Consider the following 14,119-nt stretch of genomic DNA (forward strand, 5'->3'; position numbering starts at 1 on the left):
TGTCCTAAAGGTAGAGTAAATGTCTTTTACCTGCAATTCAACAACGTGAAAACAAATTCATTACGTTTAATGGCACTCTCAGGTCTTCTTTTATCTTCCACATCTATACACCCACAAACATCTAATTTGGGGAAAAGATAGAATTTAGTTTTCCAAAGTGTTGCAAATCTACATTTTGTAAAAGTTTAATTCATACTTTTCTAAGGGAGGGGCCAATACACAAAGTTACAACAAATCCTATAAAGATTCTAGATTCCCAAACACAAAGTTACAATTAACTATACTCACAGATTGTACCATATCAATATTAACTGTGCTTCCACGATATATATCATCCAAATCCTCGAATCAAAAGTAATTCTTTGGACTCAATTGTTGGACCAACGTCATAGTAGTATCGTCCGTGAATTTAATTTGATAAGGATGATGAGTATTCCTCTCATTCAGAGTTGGATTGATTACTTTGAAAGTTCTAATATCATATCAATCACCATCGTCGATATATTTTTGAAGTTTAGCGAGTGTATTTGGTAAAAATGTAGCTTCAATTGTGTTACCCTTCACAGTTTAATAACAATTGTGTAAGAATTCATATATATATATATATATATATATATAAGAACTGTTAAAATTTGAAATTTAAGTAATTTAAGTAAGAATGATGTTCAATTAACAACGCTAACCTCTACATCCACAAGAAGCAGTACTTTTTTGTAAAGAACTCGCTGATACTCCAAGAATGTAAGACCTTGGCGTTTATACGCCAATTAGTTCTTCCAGGAAGAAGATCAGCAATTTTATCGAATCTCATGATTTTCTCAAATTAGAGTTTTCACCTTTTTGTTTCACACCTCTTTATTTTCACACTTTTTTGTTTTATATATATACAGAATTTTATGGACTTTGAAAGAAAAAAATTTGTTCTTTGAGTATTAATGATCTCACCATCACCATTTGTTAATGATCTCAAAATATGCAAAATTTCGATCCAAAAATTATGTTTCTTTGTCGCACCCCCAGCTTTCCATGTTGGCACCGTTAGTTTTCACAAATTTTTGTTTTACACCTCTTTGTTTATTACTTTGTTTATATAAAGTTGCAATGTTTTGATCTAAAAATTGGGTTTCTTCTCTTACCCCTAGCTTTCAATGTTTACACTTGTTAGTTTTCACACCTTTTTGTTTCACACTTCTTTGTTTTCACACCTTTTTGCTTTTATGTATATACAAATTTTTATGGAATTTGAAAAGAGTTTTTTTTCTTTGAGTATTATTAATGATCTCACCCTTTGTTAATGATCTCAAAAGTTGCAAAGTTTTGATCCAACAATTGTGTTTCTTTGTCGCACCCAAACTTTCCTTGTAGGCACCAATAAGTTTTCACACCTTTTTGTTTTGCACCTATTTGTTTATATATAGTTGTAATGTTTTGATCCAACAATTTTTTTTCTTCGTCGTAACCCTAGCTTGCAATATTTGCACTTGTTAGTTTTTTCACCTTTTTGTTTCACACCTGTTTGTTTCACACCTTTTTGTTTCACACCTCTTTGTTTTCACACATTTTTATCTTTATATATATACAGATTTTCATGGACTTTGAAATTTTTTTTTGCTTTTTGAGTATTATTAATGATCTCATCCTTTGTTAATGATCTCAAAATTTGCAAAGTTGTGATCCAACAATTTTGTTCTTTGAATATCATTATTGATCTCACCCTTTGTTAATGATCTCAAAATTTGCAAAGTTTTGATCCAACAATTGTGTTTCTTCATCGCACCCCCAACTTTTCATGTTGGCACCCGTTAGTTTTCACACTTTTTTGTTTTACACATCTTTTTTTATATAAAGTTGCAATGTTTTGATCCAACAATTGTGTTACTTCGTCATACCCTTACCTTTCAATGTTTGCACTTGTTAGTTTTCGCATCTTTTTGTTTCACACCTATTTGTCTTCACACGTCTTTGTTTTTATATATACATATCTTTATGGACTTTGAAAAGAGTTTATGTTCTTTGAGTATTATTAATTATCTCACATTTTGTTAATGATCTCAAAAGTTGCAAAGTTTCGATCCAACAATTGTGTTTCTTCATCGCATCCCCAGTTTTCCATGTTGGCACCCGTTAGGTTTCACACCTTTTTGTTAATATAAAGTTGCAATGTTTTAATCCAACAATTGTGTTTCTACGTCATACTCTAACCTTTCAATGTTTGTACTTGTTAGTTTTCGCACTTGTTAGTATTCACATCTTTTTGTTTCACACCTTTTTGTTTCAGATCTCTTTGTTTTCACACTTTTTTATTTTTATATATATACAGAATTTTATGGACTTTGAAAGAAAAAAAATTGTTCTTTGAGTATTATTAATGATCTCACCCTTTGTTAATGATCTCAAAATTTGCAAAGTTTTGATCCAAAAATTATGTTTCTTTGTCGCACCCCCAGCTTTCCATGTTGGCACCGTTAGTTTTCACAAATTTTTGTTTTACACCTTTTTGTTTATAACTTTGTTTATATAAAGTTGCAATGTTTTGACCAAAAATTGAGTTTCTTCTCGTACCCCTAGCTTTCAATGTTTGCAATTGTTAGTTTTCATACCTTTTTGTTTCACACTTCTTTGTTTTCACACCTTTTTGTTTTTATGTATATACAAATTTTTATGGAATTTGAAAAGAGTTTTTGTTCTTTGAGTATTATTAATGATCTCACCCTTTGTTAATGATCTCAAAAGTTGCAAAGTTTTGATCCAACAATTGTGTTTCTTTGTCGCACCCCAACTTTCCATGTAGGCACATGTTAGTTTTCACACCTTTTTGTTTTGCACATATTTGTTTATATATAGTTGTAATGTTTTGATCCAACAATTGTGTTTCTTCGTCGTACCCCTAGCTTGCAATGTTTGCACTTGATAGTTTTTGCACATTTTTGTTTCACACCTTTTTGTTTCACATCTCTTTGTTTTCACACATTTTTGTTTTTATATATATACAGATTTTTATGGACTTTGAAAAAAGTTTTTGCTCTTTGAGTATCATTAATGATCTCACCCTTTGTTAATGATCTCAAAATTTGTAAAGTTGTGATCCAACAATTGTGATCCAACAATTTTGTTGTTTGAGTATCATTATTGATCTCACCCTTTGTTAATGATCTCAAAATTTGCAAAGTTTTGATCCAAAAATTATGTTTCTTTATCGCACCCCCAGCTTTCCATGTTGGCACCGTTAGTTTTCACAAATTTTTGTTTTACACCTCTTTGTTTATAACTTTGTTTATATAAAGTTGCAATATTTTGATCTAAAAATTAAGTTTCTTCTCGTACCCCTAGCTTTCAATGTTTGCAATTGTTAGTTTTCATACCTTTTTGTTTTACACCTTTTTGTTTTTATGTATATACAAAATTTTAGGGAATTTGAAAAGAGTTTCGTTTTTTGAGTATTATTAATGATCTCACCCTTTGTTAATGATCTCAAAAGTTGCAACGTTTTGATCCAACAATTGTGTTTCTTTGTCGCACCCTAACTTTCCATGTAGGCACATGTTAGTTTTTACACCTTTTTGTTTTGCACATATTTGTTTATATATAGTTGTAATGTTTTGATCCAACAATTGTGTTTTTTCGTCGTACCCCTAGCTTGCAATGTTTGCACTTGATAGTTTTTGCACATTTTTTGTTTCACACCTTTTTGTTTCACATCTCTTAGTTTTCACACATTTTTGTTTTTATATATATACAGATTTTTACGGATTTTGAAAAAAGTTTTTGCTCTTTGAGTATCATTAATAATCTCACCCTTTGTTAATGATCTCAAAATTTGCAAAGTTTTGATCCAACAATTGTGTTTCTTCGTCGCACCCCCAAGTTTTTATGTTGGCACCCGTTAGTTTTCACACTTTTTTGTTTTACACCTCTTTGTTTATATAAAGTTGCAATGTTTTGATCCAACAATTGTGTTACTTCGTCATTCCCTTACTTTTCAATGTTTGCACTTGTTAGTTTTCGCATCTTTTTGTTTCACAACTTTTTGTTTCTCATCTATTTGTCTTTACACGTCTTTGTTTTTATATATACATATCTTTATGGAATTTAAAAAGAGTTTTTATTCTTGGAGTATTATTAATTATCTCACATTTTGCTAATGATCTCAAAAGTTGCAAAGTTTCGATCCAACAATTGTGTTTCTTCGTCGCATCCCCAGTTTTCCATGTTGGCACCCGTTAGGTTTTACACCTTTTTGTTTTACACCTTTTTGTTTATATAAAGTTGCAATGTTTTAATCCAACAATTGTGTTTCTACGTCATACCCCTATCTTTCAATGTTTGTACTTGTTAGTTTTCGCACTTGTTAGTATTCACATCTTTTTGTTTCACACCTTTTTGTTTCACACCTCTTTGTTTTCACAGTTTTTTTGTTTTTATATATATACAGAATTTTATGGACTCTGAAAGAAAAAAAATTGTTCTTTGAGTATTATTAATGATCTCACCCTTTGTTAATGATCTCAAAATTCGCAAAGTTTTGCTCCAAAAATTATGTTTCTTTATCGCACCCCCAGCTTTCCATGTTGGCACCGTAGTTTTCACAAATTTTTGTTTTACACCTCTTTGTTTATAACTTTGTTTAAATAAAGTTGCAATATTTTGATCCAAAAATTAAGTTTCTTCTCGTACCCCTAGCTTTCAATGTTTTTTCAATTTATAGTTTTCATACCTTTTTGTTTCACACCTTTTTGTTTTTATGTATATACAAATTTTTATGGAATTTGAAAAGAGTTTTTGTTCTTTGAGTATTATTAATGATCTCACCCTTTGTTAATGATCTCAAAAGTTGCAACGTTTTGATCCAACAATTGTGTTTCTTTGTCGCACCCCAACTTTCCATGTAGGCACATGTTAGTTTTCACACCTTTTTGTTTTGCACATATTTGTTTATATATAGTTGTAATGTTTTGATCCAACAATTGTGTTTCTTCGTCGTACCCCTAGCTTGCAATGTTTGCACTTGATAGTTTTTGCACATTTTTGTTTCACACCTTTTTGTTTCACATCTCTTTGTTTTCACACATTTTTGTTTTTATATATATACAGATTTTTATGGACTTTGAAAAAAGTTTTTGCTCTTTGAGTATCATTAATGATCTCACCCTTTGTTAATGATCTCAAAATTTGTAAAGTTGTGATCCAACAATTGTGATCCAACAATTTTGTTGTTTGAGTATCATTATTGATCTCACCCTTTGTTAATGATCTCAAAATTTGCAAAGTTTTGATCCAACAATTGTGTTTCTTCGTCGCACCCCCAAGTTTTCATGTTGGCACCCGTTAGTTTTCACACTTTTTTGTTTTACACCTCTTTGCTTATATAAATTTGCAATGTTTTGATCCAAAAATTGTGTTACTTCGTCATTCTCTTACCTTTCAATGTTTGCACTTGTTAGTTTTCGCATCTTTTTGTTTCACAACTTTTTGTTTCTCACCTATTTGTCTTCACACGTCTTTGTTTTCATATATACATATCTTTATGGAATTTGAAAAGAGTTTTTATTCTTGGAGTATTATTAATTATCTCACCTTTTGTTAATGATCTCAAAAGTTGCAAAGTTTCGATCCAACAATTGTGTTTCTTCGTCGCATCCCCAGTTTTCCATGTTGGCACCCGTTAGGTTTCACACCTTTTTGTTTATATAAAGTTGCAATGTTTTAATCCAACAATTGTGTTTCTACCTCATACCCATACCTTTCAATGTTTGTACTTGTTAGTTTTCGCACTTGTTAGTATTCACATCTTTTTGTTTCACACCTTTTTGTTTCACACCTCTTTGTTTTCACACTTTTTTTGTTTTTATATATATACCAGAATTTTATGGACTTTGAAAGAAAAAAATTGTTATTTGAGTATTATTAATGATCTCACCCTTTGTTAATGATCTCAAAATTTGCAAAGTTTCGATCCAAAAGTTATGTTTCTTTGTCGCACCTCCAGCTTTCCATGTTGGCACCCGTTAGTTTTCACAAATTTTTGGTTTACACCTCTTTGTTTATAATTTTGTTTATATAAAGTTGCAATGTTTTGATCCAAAAATTGGGTTTCTTCTCGTACCCTTAGCTTTCAATGTTTGCACTTGTTAGTTTTTACACCTTTTTGTTTCACACTTCTTTGTTTTCACACCTTTTTTTTTAATTTATATTTTATGGAATTTGAAAAGAGTTTTTGTTCTTTGAGTATTATTAATGATCTCACCCTTTGTTAATGATCTCAAAAGTTGTAAAGTTTTGATCCAATAGTTGTGTTTCTTTGTCGCACCCCAACTTTCCATGTAGGCACCTGTTAGTTTTCACACCTTTTTGTTTTGCACCTATTTGTTTATATATATTTGTAATGTTTTGATCCAACAATTGTGTTTCTTCGTCGTATCCTAGCTTGCAATGTTTGAACTTGTTAGTTTTTGCACCTTTTTGTTTCACACCTTTTTGTTTCAAACCTCTTTTTCACACATTTTTGTTTTTATATATATACAGATTTTTATGGACTTTAAAAAAAGTTTTTGCTCTTTGAGTATCATTAATTATCTCACTCTTTGTTAATAATCTCAAAAGTTGCAAAGTTTCGATCCAACAATTGTGTTTCTTCGTCGCATCCCCAGTTTTCCATGTTGGCACCCGTTAGGTTTCACACCTTTTTGTTTTACATCTTTTAGTTTATATAAAGTTGCAATGTTTTAATCCAATAATTGTGTTTCTTCGTCGTACCCTAGCTTTCAATCTTTGCACTTGTTAGTTTTCGCATCTTTTTGTTTTACACCTTTTTGTTTCACACCTCTTTTTGTTTTCACACATTTTTGTTTTTATGGACTTTGAAAAGAGTTTTTGTTCTTTGAGTATTATTTCACACCTCCAAGTTTTAAAAATTATGAGTAATATTTTCTTTTAATTTATTAATCAACATGATTCACTCATCTTTGTTAAAATTTGGATTGTTTTATTTATTGATTCATTCATCTAACTTTTGTTTGGTGTCGTTTTCCATTTATTCATGCATCAATCATCTCTTTCAATTATTAATCTAGGTAATTGATTGTGATTATTAATTTTTCATAGATTTATATGTTTATATATTATAGCAAACTCACTTTTAGGTGTCAATTTAAATATAAGGGATAAGATTGTTTTTATTATCTCATCTAGATGTTTAGATTTATTAATGATATTAAAAGTTGTAATATTTTGATCCAACAATTGTGTTTCTTCGCCGTATTCACAACTTTCAGTGTTCACATTTATTATGGACATATATATATTATGGACCTTGAAAAGAGTTTTTGTTCTTTGAGTATTGTTTAACACCTCCAAATTTAAAAATTATAAGTATTATTTTCTTTCAATTTATTAATCAACATTGATTCACTCATCTTTGTTAAAAAATTTTGAATTGTTTTATTTATTGATTTATTCATCTAACTTTTATTTGGTGTCGTTTTCCATCTACCTGTATTGATCATCTCTTCCAAGTATTAATTTAGGTAATTAATTGTGATTTCTAATTTTTTATAGATTTATCTTTTTAGTCAATTTAGTTTGTTGCAGCTATAGCTCTTTCTCCCTGATTCTCTTATTATTTTTTATAAATTTTGATAGAATAATGATTATTTTTTTTAATATAAATATCTTTCAAAATTGATTATCTGAGTATGATTCAGTAAACTTAGATTTATATATGTTTAACCTTATTCTCTTATTTTCACTAAATCGATTTTTCATTTTATATATACAACAAATATTTTATTTAACTATTTGGTTGATTAATCTTAGTCATTATTTATGATTTTTATACTATACAGTTAAAGAATTACCATAAAGTTAGTCATTTTAAATTTTCATTTTCCCGTACGATAACATATGAGCTGAAATCCTAGTATATATAATTACAGATTAAAGGTAAAGTTTGTAGTTAATAGATATGATGTAAAATTATATATACACTTTATGATACAGCTAACAATTATATGTTTTCAAACAACATTGTTGAAACCAAATAAAATATAATCATGTGAAAATTTTAAATAATATGTTCTTAGACCATCTACAGTGTATTCATCTATTATTTTATAATATAGAATAAGTCTAAATTAGAAAATGGTTTTCTCCAATGTGAAAGTCTATATCTGACTATAAAATAGAGGTAGTGTTAAAAATATTAAAAATCACTATATTTAAGAGAAGAAATATAATTCAAGTCTAAATATCCAAAACAATTATCCAACTACAAACCATCATTATACAGTCTCAAATACCTCTTTGAAAACAACATTAACTGTTTTATTCTGGCATTTTCCATCTTTATCTGTAAGTAACACCTTGAATTCTTTTCTGATTGTGACTCGAGAGAAGACAACATAAAGCTGTCCATGTGTGAAAACCGGTTTTGGTAGAAACAATCCAACATGTTCTAGCGTCTGACCTTGACTTTTGTTTATAGTAATTGCAAACGCCACAGTAACAGAAAACTGGCGTTGCCTCATACGAAAGGGAAACTTTGCATCAGGTGGACTAACATACATCCTAGGGATAAGTACTCTACCACTAATCTTTTTTCCTGTCACGATTCTTGCTTTGATTACATGATTGGCCATCTGAGTAATAATTAACCTTGTATTGTTACACAAACCTCCCTTAGGATCTATATTCCTTAGCAACATGAAGATGCTCCTATTTTCAACGTTAAAACATGGCTTGGCAATCCAGAAACTTGTATACTGTTTAGAAATTCCTGAGTGTAGATCATATTATCATGAGCATTTTTATCTGACGTTTCAATACTATCAGACCTAAGATATCGTCTCTCCTCACCTGTAAATAAAAAAATAAAGATGGAATTTTAGATATGTATTTAATATTAATATTTCTTAAAATTATTACTTCAATATCCATATTATGAGTTTTGCTTCTCTAATTAAGTCAGCAAGATCCGATTCGGCATCGATAGTACACACAAAATATTCATTAAGATTGATTGGAATACCAAATCTTGAATGAGCCGTTCTACCACCTTCCAAAAGCAAAGCAGCTATACCACTTGAAGCAACATTCATAACAATATTACTTTTAGACTTTATATCAGCACCAAGAATAGTCCACAAGAAAGTTTTCCAGTACCACCAAATCCATGAACATAAAACATACCACATTTGTCGTGATTCACAGAGTGAATGATTTCTTCATAAACACGTCTTTGCTCCTCAGTTAGCATAGGTAACAACTCATTGTACAATTCCTGTTGTTTATGAGGTTTATATATTTTCTCATCTGCGATAAGCCTATTTACACATGTGTTTATCATACTATTATCTGGTTTAGGCATTTTCTCAAACGCCGTAAGAGACGTTCCATTCGATCGCAGCATCAATTCTATTTTAGTTAAACATATATTTTCTATCTGAGCATGTGTCAACATTAGACCTACAACAGTAAAGTTAAACACTTATTTATAATTTTGTTTTGCGAAAAATAAATTACATTCAATTAACCAAATAACAATTTGACTTGTGCGGGAAAAAACTTTTTTAAAAAGAATTATTGTCTAAACTGTTTTGTGGTCAAATATATATTACTAATTCAATTCTTTTATAAATTTGTGTGGGCAAATATATAATAGTTCAACTAATTTAACAAACCAAAAAGTAAATTAATTATAAGGCTAAAAAGGATTCCAACAAAAATGTAAATGGAAAAGAATTAACTAAAAGAGAAGCTATAATTTAATCTTCAAAAATAGTATTTATTTTCCATTTTTAATAATTTAAAATGGGATTCGGTTATTTTATTTTTGAGATTTTCTAATTTTTGTTTTAAAATTAATAATACGTTTTTTAAACAGTTTATTTTTAAAAGTGAAAGAAAAATAATTTGTTAAAATTACTCATTTATATTTTCAATATATATACATTTTAATTGTCAGGACCTTTTGTTTTATTTAGAATCTTTGTTCCTTCTTTTGGTGATAGAGTATCCAGCCGGAATAACATGGGTTTTCCGGAGATTTACATCAACCCTATGAGATTTTGTCGATATCACAAAAGATTGTATCATATCATCAAATTAAATGGATATTTTTAGTATACCCTCTCGAGATTTTCAATTTCTTCTATCCAAATCAAACCGTCATAATTATCTACAGAAATTTAACATTTTAGAAAATATAAAATTTCTTGAAACAAATATTTACAAAAGATTTAAGTATTTATTTCCACATTTTTAAAAAAAATTTAAATTGGATATGAATATTTGATTTATGTTTTTTTTTCTTCTAATTTTTGTTTTTAAAAGAAAAATAATTTTAAAAGTGAAACAAAAGGTCTGTAGAAATTTACTAATTTTAAAAACAGGGATATTCTCAAAGAAATATTTGTAATATATTCTAGTATTTATTTTCTATTACTTTTAAATTTTAAATGAGACATAAAATTTAGATTTCTGATTTTTTTTTATTATAAATATGAGAAATTTACTATCTATTATATATTATTTATCCGTCTAAAGCAATTTCAAATAAACAATAATTGTAAATTGTTAAAAAAAAAACTCTTCCTAATCTTCCTTAATCTCTTTCCTTCTTGAAAAATCTCTGAGATATAAAATCCCGAATCCAATTAATATTCCTTCATTCTTCTTTCTATCAATTTAAGAGGAAGAAGGAATATTAGTCACAAATATTTATGAAGAAATATTAGTAACAAATATTTATTTAAATATTAGTCATAAAAAATATTTAGCTTATTTGTAAATAGAAAGAAATCAAAGTTTTTAGAAAATTACCATAATTTTTTTATGAATAGAATCCACCATAATTTTTGTGCAACTATAATCATTACAAAAAATATTAGCAACAATATTATTTTAAAAAATTAAGGATTCGGTTAGCAAAAATTAATATCTAAATTTCATTATGTATTCAATTTTGTAGATCCACAATTATGATCAATGATCATCCATGAATTCAACTGAAACCAAAAAATATATGTAATAGGTTACATATAAATAGAATTATAATTTAAATCTATTTGTAAATAGAAAAAAAATCCAAGTTTTTAGAAAATTACCATAAATTTGTTATGAACAGAATCCACCATAATTTTCTGCAACTATAATTATTACAAAAAAACATTAGCAACAATATTATTTAGAAAAATAAAGATTCAGATTAGCAAAAATTAATAGCTGAATTTTATTATATCCAGTTTTGTAGATCAACAATTATGATCAATGATCTTCCATGAATTCAACTGAAACAANTTTCGTTCTTGAAAAATCTCTGAGATATAAAGTCCCAAATCCAATTAATATTCCTTCCTTCTTCTTTCTATCAATTTAAGAGGAAGAAGGAATATTAGTCACAAATATTTATTTAAATAGTAGTCATAAAAAAATATTTAGCTTATTTGTAAATAGAAAGAAATCAAAGTTTTTAGAAAATTACCATAATTTTTTTATGAATAGAATCCACCATAATTTTTGTGCAACTATAATCATTACAAAAAATATTAGCAACAATATTATTTTAAAAAATTAAGGATTCGGTTAGCAAAAATTAATATCTAAATTTCATTATATTCAATTTTGTAGATCCACAATTATGATCAATGATCATCCATGAATTCAACTGAAACAAAAAAATATATGTAATAGGTTACATATAAATAGAATTATAATTTAAATCTATTTGTAAATAGAAAAAAATCCAAGTTTTTAGAAAATTACCATAAATTTGTTATGAACAGAATCCACCATAATTTTCTGCAACTATAATTATTACAAAAAAACATTAGCAACAATATTATTTAGAAAAATAAAGATTCAGATTAGCAAAAATTAATACCTGAATTTTATTATATCCAGTTTTGTAGATCCACAATTATGATCAATGATCATCCATGAATTCAACTGAAACAAAAAAAAATATGTAATAGGTTACATATAAATAGAATTATAATTTAAATCTATTTGTAAATAGAAAAAAATCCAAGTTTTTAGAAAATTACCATAAATTTGTTATGAACAGAATCCACCATAATTTTCTGCAACTATAATTATTACAAAAAAACATTAGCAACAATATTATTTAGAAAAATAAAGATTCAGATTAGCAAAAATTAATACCTGAATTTTATTATATCCAGTTTTGTAGATCCACAATTATGATCAATGATCATCCATGAATTCAACTGAAACAAAAAAAATATGTATTAGGTTACATATAAAATTTTATTTCAAATTACTAAACTACAAAAAAAAATATAGAAAATAATACAACCTATATTTTTTAAAGATGGAGAATCCATAGACAAAGTCTATGATTGCTTGATCTTGCTTTCCAAACAACCACTACAACAAAAAAAGCAGAAAAATTAGTATCCAATGAATCATATAAAATTTTCAAAAGTTGTCTTTGCTCATTTTCTTGTAGAATAAAAAAATCATGGAATAAAAATATGATCATGTTTAACCAAGAGAATAAAATTGAATAACAATCACCACTATAAAAAAATAAATAAATACAATTAATAAAAATACTTTACCGATTTAATTTTTTGCTTGCTTCATCAACTTGTTCGTCCAATCTTGTTTTTGATATATAAAAAAATATTCATGGTCCATGGCAGGTACACCTAAAACACAGCCAAACAGTACAAAATGAGTAAAACTTTTGATATGATTCAACATAATAATTAATAATTACAGCAGCATAAAAATTAATCATGCAAAGCACCAAAGCATATGGATAGTACATCAACATGAAAAAAAAATCTAAATCACACAATAGTAAAGTTGATTCATTAGAACAAAAATAATACAAAAAAAACATTATACTCTCAAAATATATGTTTAGTTTAATGAATCCGACTTCTACTGTTTTGAGTGAGCCTCTATATATATAGCTTAGAAGGAAAATCGTCATAATTATCTTTACCATTTTAAAATTTTAAAAAATAGAAAATTTCTTTAAACAAATATTCGTAATATATTCTAATATTTATCTTCCATTTTTTTTAAAAGAGATATTGTGTAAATATATTAGATTTTCGATTTTGTAATACAAAATTCGTTTTTTTTTTAATTTTCGATTTTTTTTTTTTTTAAAAAAAAACTTAGAAAAGGGTAAAAAGGTCCAGTTTTAAATCTCATTAATGGCAAATTAGTAATCTTAAGTCTGAGGATGAATGTGGTGCATTTCAGCAACCTAAATAGAGAGTAAAAGCTTCTTCGAAATATTTTTGAGGGTATTTTTCATTAAAGGCAAAAAGGTCAATTTTTGTAAGATTGGCTGTGAGCTCTCTCAGACTTCTCCTTTAATATATTATATATTTAGGGATATTTATGAATTGTGATGTAAAAAGAAAAAAAAATAGAGATTTGTGACAGTAACAAAGCGGTATTTAACTACCATATCTATGCAATTCTGTACTTTTTCTAAGAGTGAGAATGAGAGTAACAAATTTTTCTGACTAATAATGGCAATCTTGAAAGAGCAAAAGAAGAGAAAATACACAGGCTATCTCTCTAGTGTAACTCTGATGTATATAATCTTCAGCTGTTCTGCAAACACTATATATACTGAACTTGTACGATCTCGTTTTGTGAGTAGGAAAGGCCGCAAGAATCAGCAGAATGTACAACGACTTGTTGGAAAAAGCCTTCTTCGATCCAGTCTGAAGCCAAGAAATATGCTTCCATATATTTATGGTTCTATTTACGTTCTGCGAGTCAGTTGAATATGAAAAACCATTCAAAGAGGAGACAGGTTAGTTCTGTTGTCATGATTCAGGCTCAGATCTCCTAACTGATCTCTTTTTAGCTTCTAATCTGGCAGTGAACCCAACTGTTGTAGGTCTTATCGATCTTTGTCTCACCATATCACAGTACTCTGGGTCGTTACACTGACCTTCGTACCTTAGCCATTGTATCATCCCATGGTACATTGGGAAAAAGCTCATCTGAAGTGCAGAGTAGATGAAGTAAGGCATCAACGTTGTGACAACGACGAAGAGAGTAATGAGCCAGTAAGAAAGTGAAGGCGCTAGAGCTTCAACAAAGACTTTATATGCACCGGTTGATATATTTG

At 28.1% G+C, this 14,119-nt stretch overlaps 1 protein-coding gene across 1 annotated transcript in view; it reads right to left on the minus strand.

Moving 5' to 3' along the window:
- Nucleotides 13,418–14,119, minus strand: part of LOC104787923 (putative phospholipid-transporting ATPase 9) — a 7,021-nt gene continuing 6,319 nt past the window's right edge. Inside the window, exon 13 of the mRNA XM_019246083.1 lies at nucleotides 13,418–14,116. Within this exon, the coding sequence (XP_019101628.1) occupies nucleotides 13,812–14,116 (305 nt within the window). The 3' untranslated portion in view covers nucleotides 13,418–13,811. The remainder of the gene's footprint in view (nucleotides 14,117–14,119) is intronic.

Source organism: Camelina sativa, chromosome 5, assembly GCF_000633955.1.
Source record: "Camelina sativa cultivar DH55 chromosome 5, Cs, whole genome shotgun sequence".
Lineage (NCBI taxonomy): Eukaryota > Viridiplantae > Streptophyta > Magnoliopsida > Brassicales > Brassicaceae > Camelina > Camelina sativa.